The sequence below is a fragment of the Gorilla gorilla genome, chromosome 5 (assembly GCF_029281585.2).
Source record: "Gorilla gorilla gorilla isolate KB3781 chromosome 5, NHGRI_mGorGor1-v2.1_pri, whole genome shotgun sequence".
NCBI classification, from domain to species: Eukaryota; Metazoa; Chordata; class Mammalia; order Primates; family Hominidae; genus Gorilla; species Gorilla gorilla.
Window position 1 is genome coordinate 17,701,861 of NC_073229.2, and position 20,309 is coordinate 17,722,169.

The 20,309-nt window shown below is 53.5% G+C and overlaps 1 protein-coding gene across 2 annotated transcripts; it reads right to left on the reverse strand.

Moving 5' to 3' along the window:
- Window positions 1-1,170: 1,170 nt before the first annotated feature.
- On the reverse strand, window positions 1,171-18,293 carry LOC109025132 (WAS protein family homolog 2). 2 transcript variants are annotated; one of them, XM_031011818.2, is made up of 11 exons: window positions 18,159-18,293; window positions 13,572-13,725; window positions 5,062-5,173; window positions 4,709-4,855; window positions 4,395-4,531; window positions 4,020-4,155; window positions 3,641-3,842; window positions 3,385-3,552; window positions 2,576-2,728; window positions 1,748-1,816; window positions 1,171-1,607 (listed from the first exon to the last, which is right to left on the reverse strand). In XM_031011818.2, the coding sequence occupies exons 2-11, from the start codon at window positions 13,718-13,720 to the stop codon at window positions 1,474-1,476; spliced, it is 1,407 nt and encodes a 468-aa protein (XP_030867678.2). In that variant the 5' UTR covers window positions 13,721-13,725; window positions 18,159-18,293; the 3' UTR covers window positions 1,171-1,473. The 2 variants fall into 2 exon arrangements, with proteins under 2 accessions (XP_030867678.2, XP_055248070.1); XM_055392095.2 differs by lacking the exons at window positions 13,572-13,725; window positions 18,159-18,293 and adding an exon at window positions 5,707-8,788.
- Between the last annotated feature and the right edge of the window lie 2,016 nt (window positions 18,294-20,309).

Below are 20,309 nucleotides of genomic sequence, written 5' to 3' on the forward strand. Positions count from 1 at the left end.
AGGCACCAAAGGGATTCTGCCAGCATAGTGCTCCTGGACCAGTGACACACCTGGCACCCTGTCCTGGACAAGCTGTTGGCCTGGATCTGAGCCCTCGTGGAGGTCAAAGCCACCTTTGGTTCTGCCATTGCTGCTGTGCGGAAGTTCAGTCCTGCCTTTTCCTTTCCCGAGAGCCTCCACCACCCCGAGATTGCATTTCTCACTGCCTTATGTCTGTCCAGTTTCACCAGAAGTAGGCCTCTTCCTGACAGGCAGCTGCACCACTGCCTGGCGCTGCGCCCTTCCTTTGCTCTGCCCGCTGGAGACGGTGTTTGTCATGGGCCTGGTCTGCAGGGATACTGCTACAAAGGTGAAACCCAGGAGAGTGTGGAGTCCAGAGTGTTGCCAGGACCCAGGCACAGGCATTAGTGCCCGTTGGAGAAAACAGGGGAATCCCGAATGGTGGGTCCTGGCCATCCGTGAGGTCTTCCCAGGGCAGCTCCCCTCTGTGGAATCCAATCTGTCTTCCACCCTGTGTGGCAGAGGGCCAGGCTTCTCACTGGGCCTCTGCAGGAGGCTGCCATTTCTGTCCTGCCCATCTTCTTAGAAGCCAGACGGAGCAGACCCATCTGCTTCTGCCCTTTCTATAATAACTAAAGTTAGCTGCCCTGGACTATTCACTCCCTAGTCTTAATTTAAAAAGATCCCCATGGCCACAGGGCCCCTGCCTGGGGGCTTGTCACCTCCCCCACCTTCTTCCTGAGTCACTCCTCCAGCCTTGCTCCCTGACCTGCCCCACAGCCTTGCCTGGATTTGTATCACCCTGGCTTGGTACCAGTTCCTCCAAGTCGATGGCACCTCCCTCCCTCTCAACCACTTGAGCAAACTCCAAGACATCTTCAACCCCAACACCAGCAATTGTGCCAAGGGCCATTAGGCTCTCAGCATGACTATTTTTAGAGACCCCGTGTCTGTCACTGAAACCTTTTTTGTGGGAGACTATTCCTCCCATCTGCAACAGCTGCCCCTGCTGACTGCCCTTCTCTCCTCCTTCTCATCCCAGAGAAACAGGTCAGCTGGGAGCTTCTGCCCCCACTGCCTAGGGACAAACAGGGGCAGGAGGCAGTCACTGACCCCGAGACGTTTGCATCCTGCACAGCTAGAAGTCCTTTATTAAAAGCACACTGTTGGTTTCTGCTCAGTTCTTTATTGATTGGTGTGCCATTTTCTCTGGAAGCCTCTTTAGAGAAGAGAAGAACACACTGGCGCAGGCTGGCTGGAGCCGTCCCCCCATGGAGCACAGGCAGACAGAAGTCCCCGCTCCAGCTGTGTGGCCTCAGGCCAGCCTTCCGCTCCTTGAAGCTGGTCTCCGCACAGTGCTGGTTCCGTCACCCCCTCCCAGGGAAGCAGGTCTCAGCAGCTTGTCCTGGCTGTGTCCATGTCAGAGCAACGGCCCAAGTCTGGGTCTGGGGGAGGAAGGTGTCATGGAGCCCCCTAGGATTCCCAGTCGTCCTCGTCCTCCTCTGCCTGTGGCTGCTGCGGTGGCGGCAGAGGAGGGATGGAGTCTGACACGCGGGCAAAGGCTCCTCCGGGCCCCTCACCAGCCCCAGGTCCTTTCCCAGAGATGCCTGGAGGGAAAAGGCTCAGTGAGGGTGGTTGGTGGGAAACCCTGGTTCCCCCAGCCCCCAGAGACTTAAATACAGGAAGAAAAAGGCAGGACAGAATTACAATGTGCCGGCCCAGGGCGGGCAGCGGCCCTGCCTCCTACCCTTGCGCCTCATGACCAGCTTGTTGAAGAGATCCGACATCAAGTCCCCACCTTGGCTCGTGGCTCTCACTGCAACGGGAAAGCCACAGACTGGGGTGAAGAGTTCAGTCACATGCGACCGGTGGCTCCCCGTCTCCACCCCCATGACACTCCCCAGCCCTCCAAGGCCACTGTGTTTCCCAGTTAGCTCAGAGCCTCAGTCGATCCCTGATCCAGCACCGGGTGCTGATGAGAAAGCGGCTGTTTGAGGAGCCACCTCCCAGCCACCTCGGGGACAGGGCCAGGGTGTGCAGCACCACTGTACAATGGGGAAACTGGCCCAGAGAGGTGAGGCAGCTTGCCTGGGGTCACAGAGCAAGGCAAAAGCAGCGCTGGGTACAAGCTCAAAACCATAGTGCCCAGGGCACTGCCGCTGCAGGCGCAGGCATCACATCACACCAGTGTCTGCGTTCACAGCAGGCATCATCAGTAGCCTCAAGAGGCCTCAGGTCCAGTCTCTAAAAATATCTCAGGAGGCTGCAGTGGCTGACCATTGCCTTGGACCGCTCTTGGCAGTCGAAGAAGATTCTCCTGTCACAGTTTGAGCTGGGTGAGCTTAGAGAGGAAAGCTCCACTATGGCTCCCAAACCAGGAAGGAGCCATAGCCCAGGCAGGAGGGCTGAGGACCTCTGGTGGCGGCCCAGGGCTTTCAGCATGTGCCCTAGGGGAAGCAGGGGCCAGCTGGCAGGAGCAGGGGGTGGGCAGAAAGCACCCGGTGGACTCAGGGCTGGAGGGGAGGAGGCGATCTTGCCCAAGGCCCTCCGACCGCAGGCTCCAGGGCCCGCTCACCTTGCTCCTGCTCCTTCTGCTTCTTCTTCTCCAGCTTTCGCTCCTTCACGCTGCGCAGCTTGGCCTTGCCGATGCCCCCAGCTTGGCGGATGGACTCTAGCAGGGTGGCCCGGCCACCGGAGGGGTCGACCACTTCCCTGGGAGCTCCCTGGACTGGAGCCGGGAGGTGGGGAACAGGGCAAGGAGGAAAGGCTGCTCAGGCAGGGCTGGGGAAGGTTATTGTGTCCAAGAGCCTGCTAGGAGGGAAGTCACCTCCCCTCAAACGAGGAGCCCCGCGCTGGGGAGGCCGGACCTTTGGAGACTGTGTGGGGCCTGGGCACTGACTTCTGCAGCCACCTGAGCGCGGGCATCCTGTGTGCAGATACTCCCTGCTTCCTCTCCAGCCCCCACCCTGCAGAGCTGGACCCCAGAGCTAGCCATGCTCTGACAGTCTCAGTTGCACACATGAGCCAGTAGAGGGGTTTTGTGCCACTTCTGGATGCTAGGGTTAGACTGGGAGATACAGCAGTGAAGCTGACATGAAAAACATGTTGCTGTAGTTTGTTATTAGACCCCTTCCTTCCATTGGTTTAATTAGGAATGGGGAACCCAGAGCCTCACTTGTTCAGGCTCCCTCTGCCCTAGAAGTGAGAAGTCCAGAGCTCTACAGTTTGAAAACCACTATTTTATGAACCAAGTAGAACAAGGTATTTGAAATGGGAACTATTCAAAAAATTGAGAATTTCTGACCACTTAACAAACCCACAGAAAATCCACCCAAGTGCACTGAGCACGCCAGAAATGAGGTGGCCTCAAAGAGCTTCTCCCACCTGAAGGAGACGCGATGCTGCTGCTGTCGTCCTGCCTGGCGCCTTGGCCTACAGGGGCCGCGGTTGAGGGTGGGAGTGGGGGTGCACTGGCCAGCACCTCAGGAGCTGGGGGAGGTGGTGGGGGCGGTGGGGGTGGTGGGGGTGCTGTTAGTACCCCATCTTGTAGGTCTGAAACACAAAGTGTGGGGTGTCTAGGGAAGAAGGTGTGTGAGCAGGGAGGCCCCCAGCCCAGCTCCCATCCCAGAACCCAGCTCACCTGCCTTGAGAGGCTCGGCTACCTCAGTGTGGAAGGTGGGCAGTTCTGGAATGGTGCCAGGGGCAGAGGGGGCAATGCCGGGGCCCAGGTCGACACTGTACATGAGGTCATTGGCAATGCCGGGCAGGTCAGGCAGGTAAGATGGAACATCGATCTCAGGCACCTGGCCCAGGTCTGGCACATAGAAGTAATTCTCTGGGACCTGCAAGATTAGGCAGGGACATGTGAGAGGTGACAAGGACCTGCAGGGGCAGCCAACAAGACCTTGTGTGCACCTCCCATGGGTGGAATAAGGGGCTCAACAGCCTGGACTGGAGAGGAGCTCTGGCAAGGCCCTGGGCCACTGCACCTGTCTCCACCTCTGTCCCGCCCCTCCCACCTGCTGTTCCAGCTGCTCTCTCTTGCTGATGGACAAGGGGGCATCAAACAGCTTCTCCTCTGTCTCTGCCCCCAGCATCACATGGGTCTTTGTTACAGCACCAGCCAGGGGGTCCAGGAAGACATACTTCTTGTACCTACAGGGGCGACATGAGGGTCAGGCAAGCTGACACCTGCTGTCCTGAGCCCATGTTCCTCTCCCACATCATCAGGGGCACAGTGTGCACTGTGGGGTCCCAGGCCTCCCGAGCCGAGCCACCCCAGTCACCCCCTGGCTCCTGGCCTGTGTGCTGTACCTGTGTCTGATGCCCTGGGTCCCCACTAAGCCAGGCCGGGCCTCCCGCCCACACCCCTCGGCCCTGCCTTCTGGCCATACAGGTTCTCGGTGGTGTTGAAGAGCAGCAAGGAGCTGACAGAGCTGATGTTGCTGGGAAGACCCCCAAGTCCCTCTTCTGCATCGTCCTCGGGCTCCGGCTTGGTGCTCACGCACACAGGAAAGTACTTCAGCTTCTCCTGGGAGGGCCAGGATGGCCAAGGGATGGTGAATATTTAGTGCCGGGCCTAATCAGCTGCCACCCCATCCCAGTCAGCCTCCTCTGGGGGACAGAACCCTATGGTGGCCCCGGCCCCTCCCCAGTATCCAGTCCTCCTGGTGTGTGACAGGCTAAGTTATGTGCGTGGCCAGCAGACCTGCAGGGCCCGCTCGTCCAGGGGGCGGTGCTTGCTCTGGATCCTGTGGCGGGAGCGTCTCTGCAGGCCAGGGTCCTGGGCGCCCGTGAAGATGGAGCCATATTCCTGCAGGCGCTCTGGAGCAGGGTACTTGGCACTGGAGAACACCTGTGGACACAGGGACAAGTCTGAGGGGGCCCCAAGAGGCTCAGAGGGCTAGGATTGCTTGGCAGGAGAGGATGGAGTTGGGAGCCTGGGCGAGAAGAAAGCCCAAGGTACAGGTGGGCAGCAGGGCAGAGACTGGGCAGCCTCAGAGGCATGGGGAAATGGAGGGACTGCCCAGTAGCCTCAGGACACAGGGGCATGGGGACTACCTTGATGGCCTTCTTGCTGCCCTTGATCTTCTCAATCTTGGCCTGGGCCAAGGAGACCTTCTCTCCAATGGCCTGCACCTGGCTCCGGCTCTGTTCTACCCGCTGGGAGATCCTGCCATGGAGAAGATCATAGAGGCTGGGCTGCTCCCCACCCCCTGCACACCTCCTGCTCCTAACAGCAGAGGTGCCAGGCCACGCCCTCAGGCAAGGGCTCTTAAGTCAGGGTCACCTGCTTGCCAGGGCCAATCTTGGTGCCATCCAGGGGGCCTCTACAAGGATAATCTGACCTGCAGGGTCGAGGAGTTGATGGTACTGAGTTCCCTGCACTCTCAGTAGGGACAGGCCCTATGCTGCCACCTGTACATGCTATCTGAAGGACAGCCTCCAGGGCACACAGAGGATGGTATTTACACATGCACACATGGCTATTGATGGGGCAAGCATTTCACAACCCCTCATGATCACGTGCAGCAGACAAAGTGGCCTCTGCAGAGGGGGAATGGAGACCGGAGGCTGAGACTGGCAAGGCTGGACCTGAGTGTCATCACCTAAATTCAGACGGGGAACTGCCCCTGCACATAGTGAACAGCTCACTGAGCAAACCCTGAGTCCCGACCACCACCTCAGTGTGGTCTAGCTCCTCACCTGCTTCCATCCTCCCTGGTGCGGGGTGGGCCCAGTGATATCAGCTGCCTGCTGTTCCCCAGATGTGCCAAGTGCATTCTTGTGTGCTTGCGTCTCACGGAACGCCATTTCCCCAGACATCCCTGTGGCCGGCTCCTGGTGCCCGAGGCCCAAGTGTCTGATGCTTTAAGGCACATAACCCCACTCATGCTTTTCCATGTTCTTTGGCCGCAGCAAGGCCGCTCTCACTGCAAAGTTAACTCTGACGCGTGTGTAACACAACATCCTCCTCCCAGTCGCCCCGGTAGCTCCCCTACCTCCAAGAGCCCAGCCCTTGCCCACAGGGCCACACTCCATGTCCAGAGCAGCCTCAGCATTCACCGGGCACGAGCGAGGCTGTGTGATGCGCAGGGATGAGAAGGCAGAGGCACACCTGGGGTTCATGAGGAAAGGGAGGAGGAGGGTGTGGGATGGTGAAGGGGTTTGAGAAGGCAGAGGCGTGACTGGGGTTCATGAGGAAAGGGAGGAGGAGGATGTGGGATGGTGGAGGGGTTGCAGACTCTGGGCTAGGGAAAGCTGGGATGTCTCTAAAGGTTGGAATGAATGGCCTAGAATCGGACCCAATAAGCCAAAGCCACTTCCACCAACTTTAGAAGGCCTTGGCCCCCAGAGAGCCAATTTCACAATCCAGGAGTCCCCGTACCCTAATGGGTCTGCCCTGATTACTCCTGGCTCCTTGTGTGCAGGGGGCTCAGGCATGGCAGGGCTGGGAGTACCAGCAGGCACTCAAGCGGCTTAAGTGTTCCATGACAGACTGGTATGAAGGTGGCCACAATTCAGAAAGAAAAAAGAAGAGCACCATCTCCTTCCAGTGAGGAAGCGGGGCCACCACCCAGCGTGTGCTCCATCTTTTCTGGCTGGGGACAGGCCTTCATCTGCTGTAAAGGGTCCTCCAGCACAAGCTGTTTTAATTTACCCTAGTTCCCAAGGCAGCCTCATTCTGCCTTGGGTGCTGACACGACCTTCAGTAGGTGCATAAGCTCTGCATTCGAGGTCCACAGGGGCAGTGGGAGGGAACTGAGACTGGGGAGGGACAAAGGCTGCTCTGTCCTGGTGCTCCCACAAAGGACAGAAGGGCTGATCACTGAAAGTTGCAAACACCAAGCTCAACAATGAGCCCTGGAAAATTTCTGGAATGGATTATTAAACAGAGAGTCTGTAAGCACTTAGAAAAGGCTGCGGTGAGTCCCAGGGGCCAGCACTGCTCGCAATGTACAGCACTTCTCTTTGTAACAGGATTAGTAGCCTGCTGTGCCCGGGGAAAACATGCAGCACAGTGCATCTCGAGTCAGCAGGATTTTGACGGCTTCTAACAGAATCTTGTAGACAAGATGGAGCTATGGGGGTTGGAGGAGAGAACATATAGGAAAAATCAGAGCCAAATGAACCACAGCCCCAAAGGGCACAGTTGAACAATGGACTGATTCCAGCCTTGCACGGAGGGATCTGGCAGAGTCCATCCAGTTCATTCAACACCTGGTTAGAAAACTGGGGCCAGCACACAGGGGAAGAGTAAGCTGGTTTCATGATCGAATCAAGGCTCAGACAATTTTTAAAGGCCAGAGGGTAGACTGCAATCACCCAGATGAAATTTACAAGGAACAAATGTGAAGCCCAACATTTAGGTTTTAAAAATCAAGCGTATAAATATAGAAGGTGGAGGGAACTTGTTTTAGACACAGTTCAGGTGAAGAAAGACCTGGAAACTTCTGTTAACTATAAGCTCAGTAGGGGCTAAAAGCATGTTAATCGGCATAAAAAGGCAATGAGATCTTAGGGCACACAGCTCCCCGCCCCTCTTCTGCCCTTCATCCTTCTTTCAATCAGCAGGGACCGTGCACTCTCTTGGAGCCACCACAGAAAACAGAGCCCTGGACTCATGAACGAATCCATGCCAGGCACCAGTCTCAGCCACAGTCACATCCCTTTAAACTGGATCCACACAGTAAGAGGACTCTGAACTCCCCTGCAGACTGCGAAGTCTGCCTCATTCACTGCTATGTCTCTAGCACCTGGGATGGGGCCTGATGTGTAACAGCCGCTGGCTGAACAGAAAGTGACAAATGAGCAAACATCTCAAGGAGGGTGATGAGGATGGTGATGAGTGAGAAACTCCCAACATGTGAAGATAACTGAAGGATGTTCTGGCTAAAGATCAGAAGACTTTGAGAATATGATCATTCCCTTCGAATATCAAAATATCAAAAGGGCTGTCAGGTGGAGCAGTGAGTAAACTTGTATCAGAAATAGCGGGCAGAGTTGCAAGGAGACAGATCTCTGTTCTGTTAAAAAAAAAAATTCCATAAACAACTGCATCACTTTGCAGAGCAATTAGCTTCCAGCTCACAAGCGCCTTCCGGGGGTGCCCCAAGGGTGAATCCTGCCTAAGGTGGAGGTAGAAGACATGACCCTGGGGCTCTTTCCTTAGCCAAGAGCCCATGAGACTAAGGAACATCGTGCTTGTTGACAAAGCCCCCGGACAGTCTATTCTCTTACGGTCACAGGCTATGGTGCCGAGGACAAGTGCAGACTCAGGATCAGAAAGCTTGCAGCATATCTGCTATCTCCATGGACTAGCAGGATGGTCTGGAAGGCTGCGTCAGGAAGGCCCATGGGCCTCACTGGGGCCAGGCCGTTGATGAACAATGTCCACCCTGAGGGTGGGGGAATGGTGCCATTTGTTTGTCATTCCTGGTCCAGACGCCCTTGGCTTGGTGGCCTACTTCAAGGTAGGTCAGTTTACAAGCTCAGTGCTGAAGCCATACCCTATGGCACACTCGCCCAGCACTAGAGAGGAAGCTGCCTCTGTGGACATCAGGGACGGAAGTGGCTCACCCAGCCTGTTCTGCGCGTGGTCTCACTAAGGGTCCATCTTCCTCTATCTGCCCCGGAGGGGACCATCTCCAAGCATCCCTTGCTTTCCTTCTCCCCCCTCCACCCCTCACTGTTCAATAACTTGAGTGCATCCCATTTGTAGAGCACATGCTGGGGCCGTGAAAGACGAATCAGATGACACACATCCACATTCAAAGGGACTCAGGGCTCCTGGGGAAGTAAGAAATGAATATCAATAACCACAACATCCCACAGGCCTGGGTTTCACATCTGTTTAGCAGCAGTGTGACCCTGCGGAGGTCACTAACTGGTCTTTGCCTCAGCTTCTTCCACTGAAAAACAGGAATGGTCCCTTCTACATCATGGGATTACTGTGAAGGTGAGAAGGAGCTGATCATGGCCTATCAACATCAGCACACCAGTCCCCCTAGAGGCTGCTGGGGAGGAAGAAGCAGGGAACACCCACTCCTGACCCAGATTCACATTCACTGCTTCTCCTCCCCTGCCTCTGTCATGACCCCAGGGAAGCAGACGCTGAACCTGGGCTCTTGCCTTCACCTTTATCTTCTCCACTCTGGGATAATTAAGAATGACTTGCTAATTATGCAGTGATCTAGTGCAACATGTAACCTTCGGGGCCACCAGGTGCCAATCGGTAGAGAGAACAGGGGAGAAGGAAGGATGGAGGAAGCGAGGACAAGGGGAAAGGGGAAAGGGGAAAGGAGGAAGGGAAAAGAAAGGAAGAGGTGGGGAAAAGGACAAAGAAAGAGATGGAGGAAAGGACCAAGAGCTTCGCAGAGAAAATCACCCTTCCCAGGGGGAAGGTGCTGGGCAGTGGCACTGCCTCTTGGGGGAAGAGGTTGGGCAGGGGCTGACGGGCAATGGCAGATGACAGCATCCAAACTTCCACACACACAGTCTGTTCCTTCCTCTTCCCCGTGCCATCCCAACTCCCTTCTGCCTTGTCATCTACGTCATGGGAAGCAGGTGACATATCTGGCAAGTTATTTTGGGGGCCTGGCTTCTCCCAGGTGAAGAGGGGGCAGCTGGAGGGGCAGAAAAAGGGGGCAGGGAGGGGCTGGAGGGCACAGCTGAAGACAGCCTGGGAGGTGATTGTCATCCCCTCCAGTCTCTGCACACCCCCGGCTGCAGCAGAGCAGGAGGAGAGAGCACAGCCTGGAATGCTAATTTGCCAGAAGCTCATCTGCCTGCATCACTGGGCACAGACGCCAGTGAGGCCAGAGGCCGGGCTGTGCTGGGGCCTGAGATGGGGTGGTGGGGAGAGAGTCTCTCCCCTGCCCCTGTCTCTTCCATGCAGGAGGAGCATGTTTAAGGGGAAGGGTTCAAAGATGGTCACATCCCCACCAAAAAAGCCCATGGACAACGAAAAGCCCACTCGCTTGTCCAGTGCCACAGGAGGGGGCAAGTGGAGGAGTAGAGGTGGCGGTGCTCCCCACTCCACTGCCAGTCATCACTGGCTCTCCCTTCCCTTCATCCTCGTTCCCTATCTGATACCATTTCCTGTCGTCGTTTCCTCTGAATGTCTCACCCTGCCCTCCCTGCTTGCAAGTCCCCTGTCTGTAGCCTCACCCCTGTCACATCCTGACTACAATAACAGCTTCTGGGTGTCCCCGGCATCCACTCTCTATCCCTTCTTGTCCCTTCCGTGACGGATGCTTGAGGAACCTTCCCCAAACTCTTCTGTCCCATCCCTGCCCTGCTCAAAATCCAATCACAGCTCCCTAACACTCCTGAATCAACTTGAAGTCCTGTCTTGAGTAATCCATGGGCCCTAACTCACTCATCCCAACTCTTCACTCACTGCCTTGCCCCACACCCTGCCAGGGAGCCTCCCGTGGCACCGTGGGGACACAAAGGAACCAGGGCAAAGCTCCCTCAGCCCCATTCAAAGAGGCCTGGCCCACAGGCTCACGGAAAGTCAGCCTCTCATACCCCGAGAGCTGAGTGCAAGGGAGAGGCAGCGCTGTCTGTGCTTCCCATGCAGAAGCACCCCCCTCCCACCCCTGTGCAGGCCGGCCTTCGCAGCAGACCACCATACACCACGTTCCAAGCCACACTGAGGCCTCTCTCCAAGCCTGCGGCCCCCATTTCCAGACCCCACCAGGGCAACCTGCATATCCACCTCCCTACCCTGCCCCCCTCTTCCAGGAGTCTGCCCTATGTGGAGTAAGCACGTGGTTTTCCTCTTCAGCAACTATTTCCTTTGTACTCAAGCAATGGCCCCATTTCCCTTGGGGAATCCATCTCTCTTGCAGGCTTAGTCCCAGAGCTTCAGGTGGGGCTGCCCACAGAGCTTCTCAGTCTAAGCCAAGTGGTGTGTCATAGTCCCCTGGCCCCAGTAATGGATTCTGGGATAGACATGAGGACCAAGCCAGGTGGGATGGGTGAGTGTGGCTTCTGGAGGAAGTGGGAACACAGGAGAGCATTCTTTCCTGCTGGACCTGACCCTGTGTCATGTCACCTTGCTACCACGAGAGCATGGCCTGTCTGGGAATGCAGCCAGACCCAAAGAAGCAAACTGACATGGAAGGAAAGCAAAACCAGGCCCTGAGGACATCATTTTAGCCCTTACTCCTAAGGCTGCTCTACTGATTGGTTAATTTTTGCTTAGCTTGGTCTGGGGAGTTCTGACAGGCGTGCCACGAATTCTTACCGATTTCTCTCCACTCTAGACCCTGAGAAGCCCACGCGGTTCATGCTAGCAATTAACAATCAATCTCGCCCTATGTGTTCCCATTCCAGCCTCTAGGACACAGTGTCAGCCATATAATTGGTATCTCTTAAGGTCCAGCACGAGGTGGAGCACATGGTGGAGAGACAGATGCAGTGACCTGGAACCCAGGAGTGAGGGAGCCAGGACTCAGGCCCAAGGCTCCTGAGAGGCATCCGGCCCTCCCTGGGCTGTGCCAGCAGCTTGAAGAACCCACACTCAATGAACGCAGCACTCCATTACCCAGGAAATGCCTTCCTGCCCTCTCCTCATCCCATCCCTGGGAAGGGGACATGCAACTGTCTACAAGGTGCCAAGTACCAGGACAGGAAAGGAAAGACGCCAAAAATCCAGGGCTGCCCTCAGAGAAGGGCAACCATGCAGTCCCCATCTTGGCAAGGAAACACAATTTCCGAGGGAATGGTTTTGGCCTCCATTCTAAGTGCTGGACATGGGGTGGCCACAATCTGGAGCTGATGGCTCTTAAAGACCTGCGTCCTCTTCCCTAGGCGTCCCTTGGGCACATTTAGCACAACGATAGGCACAAAAGGTGCATCCAGCACTTTCTGTTACTATTGGTGGCAGGTTCATGAATGGCAACCAAAGGCAGTGTACGGGTCAAGATTATCAACAGGGAAGACACAGCACTTCCTGAAGGCTTCCTAGGTGCCAGGCACTGTTCCATTCCTTTGCATGTTTTGATTAATTTAATATTTACAATAATTCTACCAGGAAGCTACCATTATTACCACAACTTCACAAATGAGAACACTGAGGCTTAGAGGGTTTGGGTTGTCCAAGGTTACAGAGGAAGAAAACAGGGGAGCTGGATCTGAGCCAAGGCATCAACTCCAAGGTAATCCCTCAGTCACTTCAGTGCGTGCCCCCTGGTTACTGGGACATTCTTGACAAGCTTGGGGCAAGCCGGTGAGTCAGCGGGGGAGGACTTTCAGGAACAGGTGGGTTCCCAGTTGGTGACAGAAGAGGAGGCTGCAAAGTGAAGGAGCAGGGGCTCCAGGTCTGACAACAACCAGGGAAGGGACAGGGCAGGGATGACTTGGACCACGAGAGGCACCCGAGTCAGGCAGTCACATACTTCCCACTGGGGTCTACCATGTGAGGCATGGTGTGGGATCCTGGGAAGGAGACCAAGCCTCATTTCAGGTTGCTCATGGCCAAAGACAGGACCTGTGTACCCGACAACCCCTGGGACCTTTGCCAAAAAAACAGCAAACACCATTCACTCACTCATGTTAGATAAACACTGAGTGAAGTCACTGGAGCCCAAGGACTGTGCGAGGTCGGCGCTGCCAATACAAGAAGCTGCACCCCTCCAGCTCGCCTCCCTCAATGGCCACTCCGTGCTCCAGCCATGCTGGCTTCCTTTTAGGTCCTCCACCTCCAGGCTGTAGTTCATGTGCTTCTTTCTGGAATGTTCTTCCCAACCTACCCACTCAACCCTCAGACTTTACCATAAATGTCATTTCCTCACATCTGCCTTCCCTGACCTGAGACCAAGCCAGGCTTCCCATGATGAGCCTCACAGTACCCCATCTCCCCTGAACAGATGCAGTAATAACCTACATAACTCGGGGCCATGATCTATGGCTTTGAATCCTGGCTCTGTCACTTGACCAGGTCTCTCAGCCTTTCTGTGCCTCAGTTTCCTCATCTATAAAATGAGATGACGGCAGTGCCTGCTCATGAAGTGTGAGTTAATGCACTCAAATCAATGGTGGTGCACGGTTTATACTATATGAATATTAGTGATTACAAAATATTATCAATAGACCTTGTCACAACTGTTATTGAAGAACTAATCATGTATTGGTTATTTAGGTCTTTCTCTCCTGCCAGAATGTGCGCTCCAGTTGGAGAGGTATGTTGCCTTATCCGTGGCTGGATATATAGAGATTCCCACACTGCCTTGCACACGAGCACTGCTGGGTAAATATTTCCTGGCTGCAGGAAAACGTGAAGTAATAGGCCCTCCAATGGGAGGAAAAGCATGAGTTGTGAGAGCAGAGCCACCACAGGAAACCAGGAGGCTAAGTGGGGTGGAAGGGACTGAGCTCTCGGACTCCCAGGAGTAAAAGCTTCCAAGTTGGGCTCTCACTTCAGCCCCTCCCACACAGGGAAGCCAGATGGGTTCCCCAGGACCAGGATTCCCCAAGGGGGCTGCTCCCAGAGGGTGTGTTGCTGGGATTGCCCAGGACAGGGATGGCCCTCTCATCAGGTGGGGGTGAGTGGCAGCACCCACCTGCTGAAGATGTCTCCAGAGACCTTCTGCAGGTACTGCAGGGCATCCGCCATCTGCTGGACGGCCTCCTCTCGCCGCAGGTCTGGCTGGATGAGGGGCACGGCATAGGTCTGACCTGCCAGGGAGTGCTGCATCCTTAAAGGAGTCATGGTGCCTGTGGGTGGGAGCCGGAGCATCAGAGCCACCCACGACCACCTGCACCCACCCACCACAGGGCAGGGTGGTGTTGAGACAACACAGCCCTCATCCCAACTATGCACATAGCTTCAGCCTGCACAGATAGGGGAGTAGGGGACAGAGCATTTGGTGAGAGGCCAGGAGCGCATAGATGGGATTCTGCTGATGCCTGCTGAGTGAATGAGGGAAAGGGCAGGACCAGGGACTGGGGAATATGTAGGGTCAATGGAGGAGTTCAGAGAAGGTGCAACATTTCTGACCCCCTACAAGGTGCTTGCTACCTGCCAGGCACCCTTCCCATACATTGTCTCAGTTCAGCTCCCCACCTTGGATAAACAAGAAACCTTGGTTGCAGAGGAAAAAAGAGGCTGGAAACAGAGGGGTAGAAATGGGGTAGCGGGGGAGATTGCCTGATCAACTGCCAAATGGTACCCAGTTCTGGAAAAGCACAAAAAATGTGCACACACGGGTTCTTCCCACTTTAACCCCTGAGGAATTTGAGGCCTGCTCCTGAAACAGACTGGGCAGTGGCTAGTGACTCTAGGTATAGGCGTATCCAGCCCTGCTCACCCAGGCTAGAGCTTAGGGGGCCAAGAGGAAAGAGGTGCCTGTGGGGGTGGAGGACAGGAAGGAAAAACACTCCTGGAATTGCAAAGTGAGGGCAGAGTCTATTTATATTGGGTTTAATTAACTCCTCTCCCTGGTGCCACTAAAGCAGCAATCACGTCGCAGACAGCACTGATTTGATTGGCAAGAGACGCACCAGGCAGAATATTAAGGGACCAGGCCCCTATAAATAGGCCTAATCACAGCCCCTCGCTGGAAAATGCTAAGGAAGACATTAATCAGGCCTGGCACTGTGCCCTAGGCCTGCTCCCCTAGGCACTACAGTGGGGCCCTCGCTTGCAACACAAGTAGGTAGGGATGGATGAGTGCGGCATGAAGGGCCTAGGAGATCTCATTTGGGTTTAAAATGCTGTGACCTTGAGTAAGTTGCCGTCTCTGAATCTGATCCTTTCCATTTCCCATTCTCCAAACTGAGAACTAGCACTGCTGAGACGTGGTTATTCCCAATAATAACTTGTATATTTTACATAACATACCACACCAACATCTTCACCCAGCTGGAGCCTACTCCTTTGCTCCCCCTGCTGGCTTCCCCAGCCCTCCCTTCTGCCCTCCTCAGGCCAGCACTTTTCAGTGAGTTCCTCCTTTGCATCCAGGCTTTCCAGATCTGTACTTGCCTTGAATACTCATCAGAGCCCAGGAGTTACTGAGGAGTAATAAGTGGGCACCTCCCACTTATTTTTCCTCCCATCAAATAACTAAAGCATGGCCAGCTGCTGCCCAGCCAACTGAGAAACCTAACCCTCTGAGACCACCACACGCCTTTCAAGCATGTTCCTCCCTCCCCTTCTTCGTATTTATACTGATGCAAGTTTGCTGGCTGTCCTAACTTATTTCTGTGCCTCAGTTCTCCCATATGTAAGATCACAAAGGGGGTAAAGATGCAAGATATTTCCTGTGCACATCTTCAGATGAATTTCTTGTTAGTGTGTGTGTGTTTGCTCACACATATGCGTGAAAGAAGAGTACATACACAAATCTCCTCAAAAAGGAGGCAGCAAGCCCGTTCAAGAATGGGACTGAATACACCTGATGAGTGGTTTACTTTCTGTCTGCAAACATCTACTGATCATCTATTAGGTGCAGGCCATGATCACAACAAAGACGAATAAGACACTACACTAGCCAGGGAGAGTCTCAAAAACAACTGAACTCAAATTAAATTCATTCTACTCCAGTCATGAGTACAAAGCTAAGGAGTGACAAATCCCTTTTGGAGTTAGGGGAGTCAGGAAAAAGCTCTTAGCAGAATGTGTGCCTCTCAGCTGGGTGCAGCGGCTCACGCCTGTAATCCCAGCACTTCGGGAGGCAAAGGCAGGCAGATCACCTGAGGTCGGGAGTTCGAGACCAGTCTGACCAACATGGTGAAACTCCATCTCTACTAAAAATACAAAATTAGCCAGGCGTGGTGGTGCATGCCTGTAATCCCAGCTACTCGGGAGGCTGAGGAAGGAGAATCACTTGAACCGGGGAGGTGGAGGTTGCAGTGTGCCGAGATCGCGCCATTGCACTCCAGCCTGGGCAACAAGAGTGAACCAGGTCCAGGAAGAAGGTGCAAAGACAGCATTCCAGGTAAAAGAAACAGCTTGAACAAAAAGTGTGTAGGGGAACAGCAAGCGGTCTTGAGTGCTGAGGGTACAATCATCCTTGGGGAAGTACTAGAAGAAAGAATGATAAACAGAGGCCAGTTTGTTAAAAACACTCAAAATTAAAGCTAGGAGTTTGGACTTGTGGCAGGAATGAAATCCTTAGACCTGTGCTGTCCAATATGGTAGCCACCAGGCACATACAGCCACTGAGCACTTGAAATGTGAATAGTCTGAATTGAGATGTGCCATAAGTGTAAAATATGCACCAAATTTCAAAGACTAGAAAAAAAGAATGTAAAATATCTTATTATTTTATATTGATTACATGCTAAAATAACCATATTTGGAATATACTGGATTTAAAAAATGTATTACTAATTTCATCTGTTTCTTTTTACTTTTAGAAATCACATATGTGACTTAAATATTTCTTTTCTTTTTCTTTCCTCTCACTCAGCGTCCTGTGATTCCAAAGAAATGAGTCTCTGCTCTTTTTGGGCAGGAGATATCCTAGAATGGACTCTGACCTAAGCATCAAAATTAATCATCATAACGTTATAATTTTATGGCCCCTTCTTCCTATATCTGGTAGCTTTTAAATGATGACCATGTAGATAATCTTTATTGTCCCTCTTTCAGCAGACGGTATTTTCTTATGCTACAATATGACTGCTAATAATACCTACATACGTTAGGACCATTCTGACTCCTCAAGAATCTCATTTAACTCTTATTATCAGTGAATTTATCATCATCCCCAATTTTAGATAAGGAAATGGGGTTAGAAAGACCAAATAACATTTTTTCAGCATCAAAACACTAGCTTGAGATCAAGCCCAAACTTGGATCTGTTGTCTGAATTCCAAGCTTTTTGTTATTTATTGATATGTTTTGTTGTTTTCATGCAATAATGCAAATCTTAGCCCATTTTGTTAGTACGAACTGTAAGTCACCTTATCTTGATACTTTGTCTTTATGTAAACCTAAATTAGATCTGTTTTTGATACTGAGGGAAAAACAAGGGAATCTAACACTAACCAGCCCGTAGTGTGTGGTCAACACTTTCGTTACTTTAGTATACATCAACCCAATTGTTTGTCTTCACCACACACTTTGGAGTTAGGTAGTACTATCTATTTTTACAAATAAGAAAACCCAGGCACAAAGGGGTTAATTAGCAATTATCTTTTGAGAAGCCTGTAGTGCTCATCTGAAGAAGTGACGGACCACCTCTTATTTAGTGGACAGACAATAACTAGTTGAGAAGACAGGGGATTTTGTTGGCGAAAAAAAAAATTTTATCAAAAGTCGTCTTCTATCAGGGAGTTTTATGAGAAACCCTAGCTCCTCAGTTCCACAGTGGGTAACTGTAATTCATTCTAGGTCTGCGATATTTCCTGCCTATCCATTTTGTTAACTCTTCAATGCATTCCACAAATGCCTAAGTATTCTTTAATAATGGTGGTTTTTTTTTTTTTTTGCATCTATGAAGTTTTTTCAAATTCTTTTTAAGTGACAAAACTTGTACATGTGTATCACACAATATTTCTAGTCGACAGCACTGCTTTAGAGAATGTAAACCGTGCACTCCCAGGAAAATGCAGACACAGCACGCCTCTTTGGGACCACGGTTTATACTTTCGGAGTGCTCGGAGCCCTTCCTCCAGACCGTTCTCCCACACCCCGCTCCAGGGTCTCTCCCGGAGTTACAGGCCTCGCTGGGCCCCGGGAACCCAACGCGGTGTCAGAGAAGTGGGGTCCCCTACGAGGGACCAGGAGCTCCGGGCGGGCAGCAGCTGCGGAAGAGCCCCGCGAGGCTTCCCAGAACCCGGCCGGGGCGGGAAGACGCAGGAGTGGGGAGGCGGAACCGGGACCCCGCAGAGCCCGGGTCCCTGCGCCCCACAAGCCTTGGCTTCCCTGCTAGGGCCGGGCAAGGCCGGGTGCAGGGCGCGGCTCCAGGGAGGAAGCTCCGGGGCGAGCCCAAGACGCCTCCCGGGCGGTCGGGGCCCAGCGGCGGCGTTCGCAGTGGAGCCGGGCACCGGGCAGCGGCCGCGGAACACCAGCTTGGCGCAGGCTTCTCGGTCAGGAACGGTCCCGGGCCTCCCGCCCGCCTCCCTCCAGCCCCTCCGGGTCCGCTACTTCGCCCCGCCAGGCCCCACGACCCTACTTCCCGCGGCCCCAGACGCCTCCTCACCTGCGAGCCGTCCTCCCGGAAGCTCCCGCCGCCGCTTCCGTTCTGCCGGAGCCGCTGGGTCCTAGCCCCGCCGCTCACAGTCCGCCCGCGCCTCCGGGTCCTAACGCCGCCGTTCACCCTCCGCTGCGCCCTCCCGGAGCGCGGCTCCAGGACCCCGTCGACCCGGAGCGCTGTCCTGGTGGACCGAGTCGCGGGCCTGGGCACGGAACTCACGCTCACTCCGAGCTCCCGACGTGCACACACGGCTCCCATCCGTTGTCTTCCGAGCGCAGGGCCGCCCCTACCCGTGCTTTCTGCTCTGCAGACCCTCTTCCCAGACCTCCGTCCTTTGTCCCATCGCTGCCTTCCCCTCAAGCTCAGGGCCAAGCTGTCCGCCAGCCTCGGCTCCTCCGGGCAGCCCTCGCCCGGGGTGCGCCCCGGGGCAGGACCCCCAGCCCACGCCCAGGGCCCGCCCCTGCCCTCCAGCCCTACACCTTGACCCGCTTTCCTGCGTCTCTCAGCCTACCTGACCTTGTCTTTACCTCTGTGGGCAGCTCCCTTGTGATCTGCTTAGTTCCCACCCCCCTTTAAGAATTAAATAGAGAAGCTAGACGCAAAACTACAGATATCGTATGAGTCCACTTTTGTGAAGTGCCTAGAATAGTCAAAATTCACAGAGACAGAAGCAGTGGTCGCCAGGAATGGGGAAGCAAGGCGGAGATGGGCAGCTTGTGTTCAATGGGTAGAGTTTCAGGCTGGGGTGATGGAAGGGTGCTGGAAATGAGTGGTAGTGATGGCGGCACAACAGTGTGAATCTACTTAATCCCACTGAACTGTATGCTTAAAAATGGTTTAGACGGTGAATTTTAGGTTATGTATGTTTTACCACAATTTTTAAAAAGCTAGTGAAAAGCTGGTAAAAAGAAAGAAAAGAGGCTTTTTTAAAAAGTTAAATATATAAAAAGAGCATCATCAGTCCAAAGTCCAGCAGTTGTCCCTCCTGGAATCCGTTGGCTTCCCTCCGGCATTTTTGGCCCTTGCCTTTTAGGGTTGCCAGATTAAAATACACGATGCCCAGTTAGTTTGAATTTTAGATAAACGACGAATAATTTCGTAGCATAAATATGTCCCAAGCTTAGTTTGGGACATACTTATGCTAAAAAACATTATTGGTTGTTTATCTGAGATTCAAAATTAAGCATTTTATATTTTATTTGCTGCCTCTGGCCACCCTACTCTCTCTTCCTAACACTCTCTCCCTCTCCCAGTTTTGTCCGCCTTCCCTGCCTCCTCTTCTGGGGGAGTTAGATCGAGTTGTAACAAAAACATGCCACTGTCTCACTGGCTGCAGCGTGTGGTCCCCTTACCAGAGGTAAGGAAGAGATGGATCTCCACTCATGTTGTAGACAGAATGTTTATGTCCTCTCCAAATTCTTATGTTGAAACCCCAACCCCTAATGTGATGGTATGTGGAGATGGGCCTTTGGTAGGTAATTACGGTTAGATGAGGTCATGGGGTGGGGCCCTCATTATAGATCTGGTAAGAAAAGAGAGCATTGTCTCTCTGTCTCTCTCTCTCTCTCTCTCTCTCTCTCTCTCTCTCTCTCTCTCTCTCATTTCTCTCTCTCTCTCTATCTCATTTCTCTCTCTCTCTTTCTCTCCTCTGTCTTTTCCCACCAAGTGAGGATGCGAAGAGAAGGTGGCTGTCTGCAAACCAGGAAGAGAGCCCTCACCAGGAACCCTTCCAGCTCCCACCTTGAACTTGGACTTCCAAGCCTCCAGAACTGTGAGGGATAAATGTATGATTTTAAAGTCGCCCAGTGTGTGGTATTTTGTTTTGACTAATACAACCTGAAAACATTTTCCCCTCACTCCACCTGAGCAATATCTGAGTGGCTTAAGGTACTCAGGACACAACAAAGGAGAAATGTCCCACGCACAAGGTGCACCCATGCCTGGGTAAAGCAGCCTGGCACAGAGGGAAGCACACAGGCTCAGGGCTCTGCTATTCATTCTTTGTGTGACCCTGTGCAAGCCATGAATGGAGCTTCAGTCACCCCATTTGTAATGGGATTTAATTGTGCTTGCCCTGCCTCCTTTTGAGGGCTATAGAGAAAAGATGTCAAAGTATTTTGTAATCTGGCTGGGCGTGGTGGCTCATGCCTGTAATCC